Here is an 18,450-nt window from a genome sequence, read left to right on the forward strand (position 1 = left end):
TTCTACAGCTCTACATGTCCTGTGTCTTTATTTCACTCTTGCAAGTTCTTTTTCATGCTCGCTTTCTCTATTTGCCACTGTTTTTCGATCTTTTTCTTCCTTCTGGTTGCTCTCTTATCTGCCTTTCTCTCTCTTCCTCTGGGTGAAACTAATAAATAATAATCCATATTTGTAAAGCACGAACATATGACCCCTTAAGGTTTCAAGGTGCTGGGGGGCTGTCGGGGCGATTAAGTGAGTTATTGCCCAGAGCCACATGATGATGAACTGAGCTACCGCCTGCGCCAGAGATCAAGCCGTGATCCCCGCGCTCCTGAGTCAGCCGCTCTGGCCGCTGTGCCACACCTCTCTCAGTCTGGAGATGAAAAATAAGTCCCAGTGGCACCACCTGTGCCCAATGGCCTTGGTATGGCACAAATTAAGCACTGTTCTTGGTTACGAAAACTGAATGGTCCCATCCCTTGGGATACACTGTAAAAGAGGAGACGTATATATTGGAGCAAAAACATTACACCTTTTGTGCATTACTAATGTCCCCTCTGCTATCATGGGTTATAAAATTAGTTTATGCCTTAAACTTTTCAGATCTTTTCTTTCCCTAAAACCACTGGCAGCTCAGTGAAATTCAACCAATCAAGATCTGGAAAACCTATTGCTGAAGCGTATTCTGTGGCTGTTAGTCATGGCACTGTAGTGGCACAAAGTGTGCACCCAGACAAAGGTGGGATTCACATTAGGCCTCTGCCTTTTCAACTGGATGTCACTTAACAAGATCGGAGCATGCCCATCTTATGGCTGAAATGTCAACAATGAGAATTGTGGGCATGCCCATCAGCATTGGACATGTACACCTGAAAAGGGGGTGTTGGGGTCATTTTGGTACTTTTTCTGAGCACGGAAAGTAAATGCACACTTGCCCTACTTTTGTCTGTTTTAAACCACCATGCGAGGTGGTAGCCCATCTTATTGGTCCCTGATGTGATCCAGGAAGAAGGAGGCGTACACAGCATATTGGTACATAGTGTGATGCACTGGAGAGGGAGGCCTCAAATACTGGTGTATTATGTGGCTGAGCGAGGGATGAGCCCGTTAATCATCAACATTATGTGAACCGCTGAGAAGGAGCCATGTCCTTGGATTCGTACCCTGTGAGAACAGTGGATGAGGTAACTAGTCCATTGAACTGATCCATGGTTTGATGCATGAAGAAGAAGACACACTCCTGATTCAGGTTCAGTGTACAATGTCTCCCTTCCCCCCCACACTTTTAGTCACTGCACTCTGCTGCCCCCATACACCCCTAGAAAGCTCTACTATTACACTGACATGACCTGCTGCTCTTCCTCAAGCGAGGCTGAACATGGAAGTCGTATTCCTGTGCAGGAAAGAGCGATAGATGCTTAATGGTTGTATTTCCACCAAGTAATAGGGGCGGTGCCTCCCTTAGGGTGTTGGGGCATACCCCCCTCATATTTTGGTCTCCATGGCCCCTCAATTAAATGTGAGCATAATACCAAACATTTTAAAGTGTTTTGCATTCTTCCCGCAGCAGTCAGCCTTCAGCCACTGGCCACTTGCAGTATCGAGCGCCTGAGGGCGGGCACTGGAGAAGCCAGTGCGGGCCTAAGGGGGCGTGTCCTTGTGAATAGCGGGGCCTCAAATGCCGCCATTGACTTTAGGGACAACAGACACCCTTTCACATCTCGTGGGGCCTCAAATGCCGACAGTGACTATAGGGACAAAAGACACCCTTTCACATCTTGCGGGGCCTCAAATGCCGACAGTGACTATAGGGACAACAGACACCCTTTCACATCTCGCGGGGCCTCAAATGCCGACAGTGACTATAGGGACAACAGACACCCTTTCACATCTCCAAACTCTTCTCCCAAGATGTCAGTAGCAGAAACTAATGGATATGGGCCTGAAACACATGTGATCCACTCCACACGATTCAGAACAGCTAGAGTGACCTCTTGCAGAGACCTGTCTGTGAACACCAAGCACAGTTTAAAGTTTCGGCAGTCATAGCCTTTCATCCTTCAGTTGCCGATTTAAAAAAATACCATTGAATTTGGTGATAATAATGATATGTTATCAGTGATTGAACACAGAGAACTCACCAGGCTGTTATACCTTTTATTGAAACTACTAAAAATGATTTTCTCAGATGGTAGAATGAGCCAACACACTCCTTCGGATGGCAGCAATAGTATGTTCAAGTACCTGGAAAATGCCACACTGCTCTTACAAAATATAGTGTTAGATTGTACTTCCCAACCAGCAGTCAATGCAGGCAGACTTGATCGCGTTATATGTATTGTACTGTGCTGTAACATTTACATAGCGCTTACTAACAACAACAGGGGCGCTGAAGCACTTGCCTACATGGGTAGTTAATGGAGTTCCAGCAGGATCAGGATGAGGGTGATCTGATCATATTTCTTCATCACCTGAATGAGACGTAAAGTACCTCGTAGGGTTTCCTATTGCCTTTTAATGTTTATTGCTTGTTGTCTCGTGTCCAGTCTGGCAAATCACAATAGCTTGTATTGCTACAGTAGATTTAATTTGTTGAGGTATATCAATAAATAAATCTGTGAGGTGCTCACTGCATTATCTCGAAGTCTGTTATGAAGTTCTCTGGTTTACTGAATAAGCAGCTACCTACGTCATTATCATACGAAATCTCTTTATTGATGTCAGAACTACACTTTCACAACTGCTTTATTAACCATCTTGCGGTCTCAAATTTGCTTGAAAATGCACCATACACCCACTATTTTTTCAAAATTATGTCGGGGGACAGAACCCCTGGAAACCTCTTTACAGCAGTCGGGCTTGCTTGCTATGCTCGCTGGCAACAGAGCACTCGTCCTGAGCTTTAACGCCTCACCACTTTAAAATGTCACCATCCGCCACTCCCTAGTACTCACCTTCATTCCATATAATAATCCTTTATATTCTTGTTTTAGTCTCCTTTCACTTTTTTTGATAATGTTTTGCAGATTTTCTTACATTGTACTTACATTTGTGAAGTAAACAGCACTCTACACTCAGCGAAAAGACCGTAATAAGATTGTTTTTAAAATGTAACATAAGAGATTTTTCAGACACTCACCATGTTAAAGATTTATCTCTAAAATACGATTCTGCTTTGTAAGTTAATGGATTGATTGAATGTATTAAAAACAAGCATTGGCATAGCCAATCGGTCTCGCCTTTGGGACAGTAGAAGTATTTAGCCATTCAGCACATTATCCTGGTGCTGCAACATCTACCCTTTTTTAATGTGGAAGCTTTGACACTACTAGGCACATTATAGCATCGAACTGAGAAGTACTTATTTAAAGTGTTATAGGTGCTTGCTGCATTTATATTGACAGCGAAACGCATTTCCTTTAAAAAAACAATTGAATATTTGAATTGCCAGACTTGAGATGCTTGTTGCGCCTTTAATTACAAAACGCTTTATAGTGCAGAGCAAATTAACAGTCAAAGTAGTTGTATTAAAACCTAGTTCTCCTAGTGCTATAGCATTTAAATTATACACTTGACAACACATTCCTCCTACGGCCTTGCTGAAATATAATTGTTTTTGTAAGTGATTTTTATCGGTGCATGTAAATCAGAGAATAATTATACTTTTTTAAATAGCCATTGCAATAAATGTAATTAAATACATAACATAAACACGTTATAATTAAATAAATGTATAATGAACATGGAAGACATGCTAAGTCAAGTAAAATTAAAACTTAAAATACTGCAGCTCTATAAAATAATGTATCATGAGACCAGCCGTCTCCCCAACATGTATCCTAACACCCCAGCATTTCGCTGGAGATGTGGGCAGGCAGAAGGAACTTTCCTACACATTTTGGGGGAAAGCGCGCTCTAACAGACGTATTGGAAGGAAATCCTAGGACACATCAGAGGCACTTTGGGATACTCCGTCCCGCACCACACTCCTAGGCGTTCTACGCTCCACCATGAAGGGTTTGACGAAAAACGATAAGACACTCATCTACCACATAAAAGGGGGAGCTTAGTAACTCATCGCACCCAACTGGAGGAAGAAAGAGCCCCCGTTAGAGACACTCTGGTTTTATAAAATATGTCAGGTGCTTGCCATGGAAAGAATTACTCACACAATCACTCATTCAGAAATATAAATGTACCCAAGTGTTGCAACCACTAATAGATTGCATGGCAAGATTGGGATTCCGCAGCTTTCAATCTCAGCATCTCCAGGCCTTGCTGCTTTTTTGCGAAGTGACACAAGAGCATACCAGTGTCTCCCTAGCCTCCCCATGGTCTCTCCAGCAGCTCAACACCGTCTGAGGTTCCAGCGTGGTCCCCTCCACTTTGTCATTGACGATGGTCTGGAGAGGAACGCATGCCTCTCCTGGGACCGCCCCTGCATTCTCCCATCTCACCTCTAGGAGAACTCCTCAGACCTTCCCCAGCCACCCCTAATAACAGGCCCAATCCAGCTGTCCCCCAACGCATGGGGCAATACTAGGCATCTAAGAAAACCCCTCTCCCCTCCTCCCTTTTCTTTCCCTCTCTTTCTTCCTCTTTCTGTACTTTCCAGTTATTGTTATTACTCTTTATACTGCGTTGTTCCAGAAGCAGCGCACGCTAGCTCGGCGACACCAAACACACTCTCCATTCATGCGATCACGCAGCACATGGCTGCTGTGGCCAAGACTGTTTAATGTGCTCGTTTGCTAACTGATATATGTATGTTATTGAAAAATTAATAAAAAATTTATACCAAGAAAAAAAAAAACATCTGTAGCTCTTCCATTTTACACCAGCTTTTTGTGCATACAAAATGGAGTCTCCTCGCCTATATAAAATTCATTGTGTAGGCCCTGTGCCGGGCAGAATTCTGTGAGGTGTTTGGATTGTACGAGTGCCCATTTCTATAAGTATTTAAGAGGCCGCAGGAATGCAGCCTGTAATTATTTTCACGTCTACGGTATTATTGAACATGGCCTACAGCGCACTGTAATGTTATGTTTTTTCTGGGAACGTTCTGTTTCTTTTGTAGATTGTGAATCTTACCCTTGCATGTGTTTCTGTTCCAAATCAGCAAGGGAGAAGCATAGAAGCACCTCCACCCCCACACCCCCCCCCCCCCAATCCTTCCTTCTATTGCAATCCCTGGCCAAATCTGTGTAACATTTATGCAAAATTATGCATTATTATACCAGTGAAATAAGACAAGATGATGTCGCCCCTGAGGAATATGAGGCTCCTCTGGGTTTCCTATATCTGAGAGATATTAATTGGCCTTTGGCCTATTAGGGGCTCCCCTGGAAGAGTCAGGGGCCACTTGGAGAGTTGTGGGGTGCCCCTGCACCACAGGGGCTGCAGGGGCCCGTGTGACGCCCCTGTATTACATGAAATGTTGGTCTGGCATTTTATACTATTTTTAGTGCAAAATGTATCCTCACCCGGATCGGAGTTAAAATGTAGCTCTAAATAAATAGCGCAAAATTGTATTTTATGCAAACAGCAGCTCAACTTTCGGTTTGTTTGCATCGTTCCTGCCTCTTGCGATAGGATGTTTACCCAAAAGAAATCTCAATGATGCGATGTGACGTAGTGGAGTTATCTGGGGCATTTCGTGTGACAAGTATACTGCAAAATGACGGAATTTACCTAGGATTACGCCAGTTAAAAAAAAAAAAGTCGCCTGGACCATGGCCATGATTTCGCCTTTCCAAGTAGAAGGCGAAGCATTTGTGTAAAAGGAAGACCAGGTCCAGTCACCTTTGCTCGGAGGTGAAATAAAACTTGTTGTGGACAGCCAGGATAAGGCCGCAAAGTGACCAGTGTGATGTAGGTCCGTGCCTTGGCGAAAGTGATGTTGTGTCGGTTTTAACACTCCTGCATGTGAACAGCTTGCTCGTGTGTCTGCGAAAGTAGTGACTCCAGCTTCATCGGGCCATAGTTTTCTGTGTAAAACAATGTGCAAGTGATGATAATGCGTACAAAATAAATGCAAAACCTTGGTAGTTATTCCCCATTTATTTGCACTAATGTTTAAATTGATGAAAATCTGACATATTTGCACTGGGACGTTTTTGTGACCAGTATTTACACAAGAGTTCTAGTGACTGGTTTAGAAGAGTATTTAAGGTTCTAGATGTGAAAGGGGATTAGATAGATGGCAATAGTTGCAAAAAATACATCTACACCAACTGACCATTGAAAAAATGATAGTTTGCACCAATCAGTGCAAAATTCTAGTGGCAAAATTGCAGTTTGTATAATTTGAAAATGTTGGGGCAAAATCGCACTGGTGTAAACTATGTAATCCCTGCAAAGGAGGTTCCTGGGCAGACCTCACTGATTTGTTTTCTGCCAGGATGTTGGCACATAACTTTACCACTCTGGTAGCACTATAATCTCACCAGGCCTGATTTACAGATGGCTGGTAATGGAGCATCTGCCATGATACTGGCAGATTCTTTATCCACGCCGCCAGCGGTATATCCGTCCCATTTGGTGTTAGATGCTTGCTGTAGGAACTCCTTGGCATCCATCTGGAAATGGTCACAGTTCAACTTCTCGATTTAAAGTGGCTGACCCACCACCAAGTCTGGCTGACATCGCTCAGTAAAATAGCTGGCTCACTTGTATAAGATTTGATAGCATCCCTAACAACCTTGGAAACACCCCGGCACTTTAAGGAGAGTATGTATATTCCCGGGTGTACATTTCCGGTGCCCACATTTGGTGTGTACAATGCACTGTCAGCGTTTGCCTTCTCTCCCAAAATGGTTCCTTTCACAATGAATGCATAAATACATATCATTTGTTGGAAAAATCTCCACAGACAGACAGGGTAGGAGTTTCCTTAGCCGCAGTAACTGCCCAAAACGAGAGAGAATTTCCTTCTGCTAAACTGTGAGTGAGGTCACGTGTTTGCTGAGCCTGTCTCCGTTCCCAGAATCCCACTGCTGTTCCTGTATCTCTGAATGCTCTAAGTGCTTTAGAATACCCCTGACAGGAACACACAAAGCATCCAGACTGTAAATAAACCTCTGCAGAGGTTTGAGGCAGTGTTACCCAGAACTCACTATTATCGTAGGGATAAAGAAAAATAAATAGCGAAGGAAAATGCAATGGAATGTATTAAAATCGAGACAAACGCTCGTAAAAATGGCGCTCATGGCTCTTCTCGCCACCTGCTCTTGTTTGGCGACTGGCTCCAACCCAAGACCACATATATTGGGGCTATTTTCTCAGATCCCTCTTTAGCTATAAAACAGCCCCTGCTACCCCCAGCAGAGGATTTTATTGTGCTGAACTCCTACAGCAACAATGGGAGGGTTTGCTCTAGTTACAGCCCTGCCAGCTCCCAACGCTGGATGTCCATTGAGGGCCCTTAAGCAAAGACATGACTTCAGCTCGGTCATCACAGTAAAACTCACAGTGTGGACTGTGCAATAGCAGGTGCTCGGATTCTTCCTCAATTATTACCGGCTTGATGTATTCTTTTGTCTTGAGCCCCCATGCGCTAGCGTGTGATGTAAGCTCTATGCCATGTAGCCAAGGTTTGCGGTATCCCCTTCCACCGCAGTCTTAGCCTGCTTGTGCAATCAGTCGCAGTCTTCAGGCTGTAGCAGCTCCAGGACTGCTTCGATTGCAGGTTCGATGAAGTCCATCAAGATAGCCAACACCATAGTTTGAAACTTATTTAACGGGCACACGGGATCTTCTCCCAGTGTGGACTCGTCAACAATAAAATGTGGGTGCCACTCTTCAGGGGAGGTCCCTCAAGTCTTCTCTTACTATGAAGCTCTCTTCTCTCTCCTTGAACTTTCTTTTGGGTCTGCCCTGCTAACCAGCACGACTCAGGCTTCCGGACACCTTTCCAACCGTGGTAGAGGCGTCCTCACTTCGAAACATCTTACTGGTATTGCAATAATGAGAGGTGGCCAGAAGCCCTCATTCTGACACTTTACAGGTTAATCGAATAAATTAAAGTAATAAAATTAAAAACACTTAGAAATGAGCAGCACCTCCTGATTGCCCCTAAGAGCTCGGTCCTTCCGTTGGAATCCATGCACAACTCTCAAGTTTCCCGGGTCCATGTGTAATCAGCTCATCCAGTACTGTTTTTCTTTTTGCTTTGCATGCTGAGGCTTGAAGCGCTGACCTTTAAATGGTATAAACAAGATTACAAGTCCTAAAATGCATTACAAAAACCTTGACCGAATCGGCTAATCCTGCATGGACCTGGGAAACTTCCAATGCCACTGGACTGTGGTAATGCCCTGTGTGCCAAGAGGCTCTGTGTGTTTTTTGATGAAAGCCCAACTAACACAAAATGCAACAACTGCTTAATTAATCATCCCCCCAGGCAAATGAGCTGCAGCCTGACCAATCAGCACTAGTTGCCTGTGATCTTCTGCTTCAGTTGTTGGTTTCTTCCATAGGTCCCTGTGTTTGTAGTTCTTGTTTGATGCTCCTTTCGGATGATGCATAGAGTTCCATGCCACTGTGTGTGCTTCAAGCAATGGTGTTACTCCTTATAATAGAAGGGTGCGCCTTTTTCCAAGGTTCAGAACTTGATCCTACATTCCCTGGGACTCAAGGGTGGTCTGGCACAGGTCATGTCTCCTGTATGGAACAATGGGGGTTCGTCCCCATTTTAGTGCATATGGTTTTCCAGTATAGTTCAGTGATTTGAAATAACCGTAAAGCGACTTGCAACGCTATACTATACACCTTTGTAAGGCAATCAATAAAGAATTTGTGGAATAAGTTTATACTGTGTAAATGCAAACTTAGAAATAATTAATAAAGACTCGCCCTGGAGGTCCTGTCTGAGCACAAGGAGAGCCTGTTGAAACCCTTCAGCTTCCATAGCTCGTCAAAAGCTAAATCTTAAATCGCCTCTAAGTCCTCGATATCTCATCAAACAGTAAGCAGGAGAGAATTCCCAAATAAAAGAACGTCCAATAATTCTCAATTGCTCACCAGGGAGCCGATCTGGACTAGTGAGGAATTCTTGTGAGGTTCATGGCTTTTGGAAACTCCAGATGGTCAGAATTACCAATACAAGCCAGAAGCTCCACATACACGTCCTGCTAATACAAGCTAGACCCCCTCAGAATGGGGAATAACTGTGCAGAGTCAGAATAATTGGTCAGAATTCAGTATGATATTCCTAATTTCATGGGATTTCTCACAGACATTTACCACGTTCTTCAAGCAGGTTTTGTGAAGTGGAGGCTAGTAAGGGTGGTGGAGAGTGGAGGACAATGCTGACTGTCAGAGGAAAGGTTGCCTGGGTGAGGGTTGGGTGTTTGGTTTGAAGAATGGGTCTGGGTTGTAATACAACCTGTTCCCTATATGATTTTCCTGCCCAGGGGTCCAGTGTTCCCACATCTGGAAATCCAGGTACAGGGACACCAGCCCACTTATGGTTGTGTGGAAAGGAATTTCGAACAGGAGTTCCACTTCTTTTAGGGTATATGAATGTCCGATAAATGCAACTGAATAAACGAGGGATCCAGACTGCTGCTAAAACTGCTTCTATGTATAGCTAAAAGAATTTCTTGTATTCAAAGTTACTTTGGGCAGGATTAAAAATCAAAGATGGGGTGAACCTCAGATTTATACTCAGTCATTCTTTTAAGTATCAACATGTTTCTGGTTCCAAGTTAGCCCACAATGGGTCTCGGACCTTTATCAGGGCAACTGGGATCGCTACTCTAACTTCTGTCTGTCCGTTCCTACTGAGGTAGAAGTAACTCTTACCTTCAAAATTAGTTGATATTTATTAATACCTTTAAGGATATAAACGAGAACATGTTTCACAGTGACCAAAAATCAGTATGTATGCAGTCATATGTACAAAGCATGCTTAAATGAATACGGTACTGATCATCTTATCAGGGTGGGATGAGTCAGCCTGTGATGAAGCATGCCACAAAAGTGTGAGGAGGACTTCTCTTCCATTATAAACAAAACTGGTTCCCTTTAATGCTTGTCTTATCAGTAGGGACAATAGGATACACCATTGTATTTTGTGATTGATATTAAGGAAGCTGTGTGAAAATTGAAAAAGAAAATCTCTTACTCTCTTTCTGTGGTATCCTATCGTATGAATATTAGAACATTCTACCAGCCATGGGCAGAATGGTCTAATTAATGAAAAGAAGCAGAGGGAAAATTCTTATATGGTGAGCAGGATACATTTCAGATATCTGCAGTTCTTTTAAGTGCCACATGAAAATATCGAATCTTTATGGTCTGACGCTTCATCATCTTAAGTGGAGTTGCCAACATTTTAATACATTTTATGATTACCCAGATCTAAGTTGGACATGGCAGGATGAAATCTAGTCAAGTTGCACAATTGAGCCCTTTGTTGATTCTTGGTAAATCTCTTTATCTCCCGGCGCCTCATTTCACTCATTAGCATCAGTAATTATAATAGCATGCTGCCTGGCTCTCAAATGAAGGGCAAATTAGTGGAATTCTTGTTGGTTGTTAACTTGGAAATTAATACTTCTAATTGGGAAAATGCTGTCAATACTTCTTTTAAAGCTTGGTGAAATTGGGTGTACCACAACTGTAGATTAGTGCTCCGCAAACAAATGATGGAGGGAATGCTGAATAAATCAAACATTCACCCCCAGTCAAGAGATATGGGTTAAATCCTTCATTCTTTTGATCACAATGCCACCCCAGTTTAGACACAGCCATATGCAAATCAGTCTTGACGGTGCTCCTCATGGGAATGGTCCAGCCCTAACTGCCAATCCAGGTCTTCCCTGGACTGGAAACAAGCATCCTGGACCTGTTTTGGAGTAACACCCCCTCATCAGCCAGGCTAGCATGAATCCAGTGGCAAAGTGAGCTAGGGACCCATGTCTGGGCATACCTTGCCATCTTAGGGCAAACAAAGCAAACACAAGGAGATGAAGGACTGAGCGTGGAAACTTTTCAGACACTCACCCCCATTCACTATTAGATCTGGGTTAAACCCATCATCGTTCTTTAACTCACTTCGCCACCCTAGTTCTGACCCAGCCATATGCAAATCAGTCTTGACTCTGTCCCTCGTGGGAACAGTCCAGCCCCAACTGCCAAGCCAAGTCTTCCCTGGTCTGGAAACAAGCATCCTGGAACCGGTTTTGGGGCATCACCCCTCATCAGCCAGGCTAGCTTGAATCCAGTGGCACAGTGAGCAAGGGACCCATGTCTGGGCATACCCATCCCACCTAGGGTGAAAAGTGCTACACAAACAAATGAAAGACTGAATGCTGAATTAATCAGCCATTCTACCCCAGTCAAGAGATATGGGTTAAGTCCATCGTTCTTTTGCTCATCATGCCACCCCAGTTTAGACCAAGCCATATGCAAATCAGTCTTGACCCTGCTCCTTATAGGAACAGTCCAGCCTGAAATACCAAGCCAGATCCTGCCAGGACCCTAAACAAGCATCCTGGGACCAGTTTCGGGGCATCAACCCTTATCAGCCAGGCTAGCTTGGGTCAAGACTTATTTGCATATGGCTGGGTCCATACGGGTGGGGTAGTGCGCAAAAGAATGATGGCTTTAACCCAGATTTCTTGTCTGGGGGTGAATGGATACATTCAACATTCCGTCCATCATTTGTTGCTGCAGCACAACTGTAGATTAGGCATCTGTACAATCAGGAATAACATGATATTCTGTGGACACCCTTGATTTACTTTTCATCTAAACTTTTATGTGAGCTAATCGATTTTACTAAGCCTTTATTTGTCAAAGTTCTGAACCCTCACTGAAGTCTTTAAAAATAGTGTAAGTGCTGTACTTGCATTTTGTATGACGTTTATATTAAACTATACATATTGATTTCAGATGGTGGCAAATCAATTAATTGTGTTTATCATTTTTATGTTTCATGGTTAAAAATGTTACAAGACAGAAACAACTTTACTCCTCTGACTATACTTTCTTTCTGTTTCTTTTTCTATTAATCTTCCCTTTTCTTTTCAATCATTAATATAAATAATGTGATTAGTTTCTTAGTTGATTTAACTTGTTAGAAGTTGTCGTTTAGAATTATTATTTTAACTTAATCATATATTTTAGATTTATGGTTTTATTTCACTGGTTTTGTGATCTTATGAAATGAAACTCTTCCAATTTAAAGTTAGCAGTAACTTTGTGTCTATGTAATTTGTTAATGAGTTGAAGTATGTGGTGTAACGATGCTCATGTAATTTCTGACACAGACCTGGGATGATGAGCTGGAGCGTTCGTCCGAAGCCTGGGCTCAGGAGTGCAAATGGGAGCATGGACCGGCCGGCCTCATCATGTCTATTGGCCAAAACCTCGCAGTCCACTGGGGCAGGTAAGAGTCTACCCCTTTAGTAAGGAATTTCACTGAAACACAAATCAAATTATGTGGAAGAGGAAACTAAACGATGAAAGGGGAATCCGTTAGTATAGTAGACTGGACATTAAAGGCTTTACTTAAGGTGTATAAAAGGGGGGGGGGAAGAATTAGCTCCTGTCAGACAGTCTCAGTTAATCTTGCAGATTGTCATGGTAGAGGAAGCGTAAACTCTACATCCAACATTGAGGGGTTGATAAAAAGGTTTCACCTAAAGAAGCAATAGGTGAGATTCTCAGGGGATTGGATTCCACCTTGGAACTGAATGCAAAACATCCTATGCATTTACTATATCATGTGTTGATCCCACTGATACTCATGAATGGTTGGTTTGTTGCACTGGATGATACAAGCCATCCTTATGACCATACATGTATATGCTTACACAACTGGTTCCAATCTCACACTCGGTTTACACTTCATGATTAATAACAGTGATATATGCCACACCGTGTTTGAATCATGTCTTTGAACCTCACCATCACCTCCCGTATGGGACATACTACATCCAACACTTTTCCAACCAAGTACCCCAAAAGGACACTTAGGACCCAAATACAGATGGGAGTGCTTCATGGCTTTGGTAGATTTATGAGGCAAAATACAAATGCTGCCATATAATACAAAACAGTACTTGGTTTTAGTGTGTTGCCTATGTTCACTGATGAGGGTGTGCGGACAGTGAACATGCCTTTCAGAGTTTCAAATCAAATGGCCAAGCACGGCACAAATCTTGGGATTTTCTACAATTAAATGTTGCTGTCTTGTCCCCCTAACCAAAGCAAGCATTGGCATAGCCAATAGGTCTCGCCTTTGGGACCTTATAAGTGTTTAGCCATGCAACAATTGCATAGCTAAATACTTATAAGGTCCCAAAAGCGAGACCTATTGGCTATGCCAAGCGGCCGAGGGACCGCGAAAGTGATCGCGATCAAACATTAAAGCGGCCGTGTGGCCGCGAAAGTGAAAGTAATCGCGGCGCGCGCGCCCACGCACATGCACTGTAGCTCTAGGCTGGCCTGGTAGCACTTTTTGGAGCCCTCTCAATAAGTCTCGCCAGACCAGCGCATGCGCTGGGATAGGCTAGACCTAAAAAGTGCTAAGAGTCACAGATTGCTTTGATCATTTTGGGAGCTGATTGGGGAGGGGATTTTGTCTGGAGACAGTGTGTCCATTCATTAGCTTGTTGTTGATATGCAGATACATCTTAGAGTGTCATTCTTAGTTGAAGTCCACCATCTGAAGATTTGCCTCTCTGGATGGAAGCATATTCATCAAAATGTTGCTGAAAAACATATTTTAGTAATGTTTCCAGGGAATCCCTGTTCTATATGTAAGACATGGCTTGCGCTATTGGTTAAATATATTACTGTGCCAATGTTGGTGTTTCCTTTATGTGTCCAATCTCTCCCTTTGCTTGCTCATTTCCAAAATGTCCAATTACCCCCAATGCTAGGTCATGCTTTTGAGAAGGATCCAGGCTGTTTTTGTGTGGGGGTGTCTATGCTTGGTAGTTGCAGAGTGAATAGAAAAGTGGCATCCAAATTTTATGATGTGATTGCAAGGAATGCTGTAATGCAAATGAATGAAAATTAGGATCCTGAAAAAACACAGACGTGAGTAAAGAGAAGAAAGCATGGGAATGATAGAATCTTAGAATATTGGTACACAGTCATTGTGCAGTCCTCTGGCCAGATACACAAATGATCATAAAATGCTCACAGTTGAAATCAAAGAATGCACAACGTGAAATTTGAAATCGGAGGTAGTGCCCAGTGCATTGGTTCCATAATAGCGTCATTTGCTCAAGGATCTCTGCCGCACTATCCTAGTGTGATTTCACCAGCCCGGCCAATTGGATTGGTTCTTTTAAATACAAAGTTTGGCTAATCATCATGTTATAATTGATTGAGTTTGATAAGCTGAATGCTATCAGAGAGGGATCATATAACTTCCTATCACGAGCCATCAGCACTGGCATTTCTTGCTCAAACTTCTGCATTCTTGGATTGCTGAGCAGTCTCATTGGACATCAAGTGAGATAATCAGACTAGAGCAGTAGATTGCATTGGTTTGTTAAAAAAGAACGTCCATGATTGAAAGTATGATATACCTTTGGATAAGAGCCAAAAAGTCAACCTAGGCATTAGCCTTTTCTAATAATGAATGGAACAGCAAGACATATTTTGAATGTCTAGTGTGAAATTATGGGCATGTTCTGTACTCGAACAGTAACACTGAGCATTACTCTCATGCTACCACCATTGCTGGCTCTGTGACCTCTTGCGTTTCCATAATTCCAGGTATCGCTCTCCTGCCTTCCACGTCCAGTCCTGGTACGATGAGGTGAAAGACTATACTTATCCCTATCCTCATGAATGTAACCCATGGTGCCCGGAGAGGTGCTCTGGACCCATGTGCACTCACTTCACTCAGGTAAGATTGGCTAATCATCTACCCCTAGATTGTCCTCTCGTGTGTTACATGCCCAGTGGGGTACATGGTGTGGTATTGACCTTTCTCTGCACATCCCCTTTATTTCCTCACCTTTTTCTTTTAGCTCCCCCTGCAATTCTCTGCCACTCTAGTTTTCCATTACTTCTTTTGTGGCCCTCCCTTCATCTCCTGCCTCTACCTCGGCCATTCCTTTACCTCATGATCTTCTCCTGTCCCTCCCTTTATTTTTTCTTCTCCCCTGGTCTATGTCTTCTTTACCTCTCAACTCTTTCCTGTTTCCCAATCACAGCCCCTCTGTTTATCTATCTCCTACTTCTCTGGTCAATGATTTAATCTATTTTCTTCACTCTTCATTCTTTTAGTTCTCTCCTGTTCTCTTCATCTCTTAGCTCCATCCTCTTATTTTGTTCATTTTCTGCATCCAATTCAAATTACATTGTTCCAACTTTCAAATTGCCCCTCCCTTGCTACCCTAGTTATCTCTCTCTCCTCCGCCTCTTCACCTCTTTCATTATTTGCTAGTCTCTTTCTTCATCTCTTTGCACGTATGTTGGGTGCAATTATTTATCACCTCTCCCCTTCACTGATGTCCCCTCTGATTCATATTGTCCTCCTTTCCCATTTCCCAGCCATTCGTACATTTCCTGCCTCCTTGCCTTTCCCTTCATCTCCTTCCTCCTCCTCTTGTCCATTCCATTAATTTCTTTCTCCATTCATGGTTCCTCCAACATATCCAATTTCTTATGTCCCTTCTTCTCTTTGCTCTCCCCTTATTTCCCTTTACCTCTTTGCTGTCTCCTCCTCTCCTGTTCAGTTTCTCCTTGCTCATCCTCTCTTGGTCTGTCCTTCAAGCTTGTTCCTCCTTTGCTGCCCCAGTTATCTCTCAACTCTTCCTCTCTTTCACCCTCGTTTCGTCTCTTTTTTTTTAATTGGTTTGCTCTTATACCATCTGCAATAACCCATAATCCCGTTCTTTCATTGCTGGCCCCTTATTTCATATTTTAACTCCTTTGCCAGGAATCAGTACATTCCTGTCACATGTTTTGTTCCTTTAGCTTTCCTCCTCCCAATTTCATTCCTTCATCACTTTCTCCACTCATAGTTACTTCCACTTAACTCTTTCCTCCTCTTCTCCCGCTTCATTTCCTGTGTTTGCAGTCTTCATCAATTTTATTTTCATTTGTTCCGTCATTTAATCCCTTCTCCCCTATCCCAGTCCATGTATTTTATTTCTCCTTCATCATTTCCTCTCTCCAGGTCCCTTTTTTTTTTACCTCTCTCCTTCTGTCTTCTTCCTCCTTTATTTCCACTTACCTCCTCTTCTTCCTAATTCTCTGTATGAAATGGGCATTCATTTCCAGATGTGCTTGGAACATGTTTTTTTATGTTCTAAATAGAAGTGTATTGCATGCCCTTCTACCCCTAGCAGTTGTGGGCACCCTCCCCCCTCCTCCCCAAGTAGTCCCTCCGAGGCCCCAAAGTCTTACAAAAATGCCGCAATCCCACTGCGATTACAAATGAGGGTTGTTTTGCTAAATTGTGCACTTTTATGGTTGAGCAGTTACACCATGGGTGACGAGAGCCTTAGGTGTCCCTTGACATATTATGCACGGTGTTCTCCCTGTGTAGTACACCGAAAACAACACAGTTTCGTGTTGTGTCAAACAAAATAGTGAGGCCATAGCAACATCTGATTTGTAGGATAAAAAAATAATGATATTTTCCAATAAACTATTTCTTCAGCTATGGAGCTCTCCAACCAAGAAATATCTCTAACAGAGACTGTGGGCTCACAACTGACATCTCCTGTCTAGGGGTCTGTGTGGAATGGTTGTGTGTGTATCCTAACTCAGCCATTTATTCCAAAACCTCAAACATCCTCTAACGAGTGACGTTTGCCTGGTATTGATCTTCGAACTGCTTAATTTATTTGACCACTATTTACATTTCCTTGATGGTGACTCTACGCATTTCATTTGCAGATTGTCTGGGCAACAACCACCAAGATAGGTTGCGCTGTGAATGTCTGCAAGCAAATGAGCGTTTGGGGTGAGATATGGGAAAATGCTGTCTACTTGGTGTGCAACTACTCCCCAAAGTAAGAATACATGACCTAGACATGGGTTGAATTATGTTATGTTTATTCTTGTGCATGCTATGGTAGATCACGGTATGTTCTGTTAATGTATATCATGGTATATCAAGGTAATCTTGTCTATGGTCTATCATGCCACGTTTGTTTTTTCTATCACACATATTCCACCACTGTGAATTTCTCTTAATGCAAACCACATTCTTTTCATACTAAAACTAGTGAATATTCCGGGCACCGCGATCCTTAAAAAGTCCACCTTCTCCTCCCTTTGATCCCTATGAGCAAGTAACACATATACCAACATTAAAAAATGCATTTAAAATTCATACAATTCGCATGTAAATGCTTCCAGTCCTCTAATAAAACAACACCCAACCTCATCAGAAGTTCCATCCGCAGCAGTAACATTTCAGTGCTATATATGAAAGTTTTTGGTTTCCCGGCTACAGCTACAGTTTTTGACGTTTGTTTTTGCTTTAATGTTTTGAAAAACCCCATTCGCCAAGTAGCCCATACTGACAGCACAGAGATAGAATGCCTAGCGTACAACACTCATCTAAGAACATGTTTTAACCACTCACATCAACCCATGGAAGGAAGCGAACAACCTGTCATCCGCATCAACAAACCACACAAGTGACACATTTTGGCATGCTTCAGTTGGTAGGCCACAAAACCAATGGAGGCCTCCACTGATACAACCCACAAACTGGTAAGCAATGGTTCAGGACAATGAAAACAAACAAACCAGAAAAACAATAAATCACCATCCCAATGGTGAAATCCATACAATTCAGGATCCCAAGGCGTCAATTTCCCACAATAACTGTGGCTGGATAACGTTAAAAAGACACATGATTGGATAAGACCAATTCCAACTGCATAAGAGTGCATTATAACTCACACGGGTCATTACAAATCGCAGTGTCCACAGTGCAAAGTCTCAGGAGTCGCGGGCTTAAAAGGCACAGTCACATCTCCACGTGACGTGCATGGTAATGTACAAATGCTTTGTGTCCCACTCGTGCACAGTAATGAATGATGGGCACCAAATGCCAAGAGCAGGCGGCTACAATTTGCAAAATGTAATCAATTTCTGGCAATTTACACTCTGCATGTGCAGTATTCGGGCTTTGGGCTTCTGTGATGCAACAGCAAAAACAGTAATGCCACATAACATAAAACAACGAAACATACCATAAAGCATAACACAACCCATAGCATAAACCATCACATAACAAATAATTTAACTTAAGGCATAACATAACAAACCATAACTTATTTGTTTTGTACAGTGGTAGCTTGTACTAAGAGGCTGTTGTTTGGGGATAACCAGACGCGTGCCTCTGCGTAGGCGTGGGGGTGTTCCCTTGAACATAACAGAGGCCACTGCAGAAAACATAACATATAGCAAAATACATAACTTAAAATAGCAGAACGGCTTTTCGTGGTGACATTACCTAGACAGCAAACGTGAGAA

The 18,450-nt window shown here is 42.8% G+C and overlaps 1 protein-coding gene across 1 annotated transcript in view; it reads left to right on the forward strand.

The window, feature by feature from the left end:
* Positions 1-18,450, forward strand: part of CRISPLD2 (cysteine rich secretory protein LCCL domain containing 2) — a 143,577-nt gene that overhangs the window by 42,333 nt on the left and 82,794 nt on the right. The window contains exons 3-5 of the mRNA XM_085638618.1: positions 12,258-12,376; positions 14,722-14,854; positions 16,858-16,973. Coding sequence (XP_085494744.1) covers positions 12,258-12,376; positions 14,722-14,854; positions 16,858-16,973 — 368 coding nt within the window. The remainder of the gene's footprint in view (positions 1-12,257; positions 12,377-14,721; positions 14,855-16,857; positions 16,974-18,450) is intronic.

The sequence above is a fragment of the Triturus cristatus genome, chromosome 12, assembly GCF_964204655.1.
Source record: "Triturus cristatus chromosome 12, aTriCri1.1, whole genome shotgun sequence".
Classification (NCBI taxonomy): domain Eukaryota; kingdom Metazoa; phylum Chordata; class Amphibia; order Caudata; family Salamandridae; genus Triturus; species Triturus cristatus.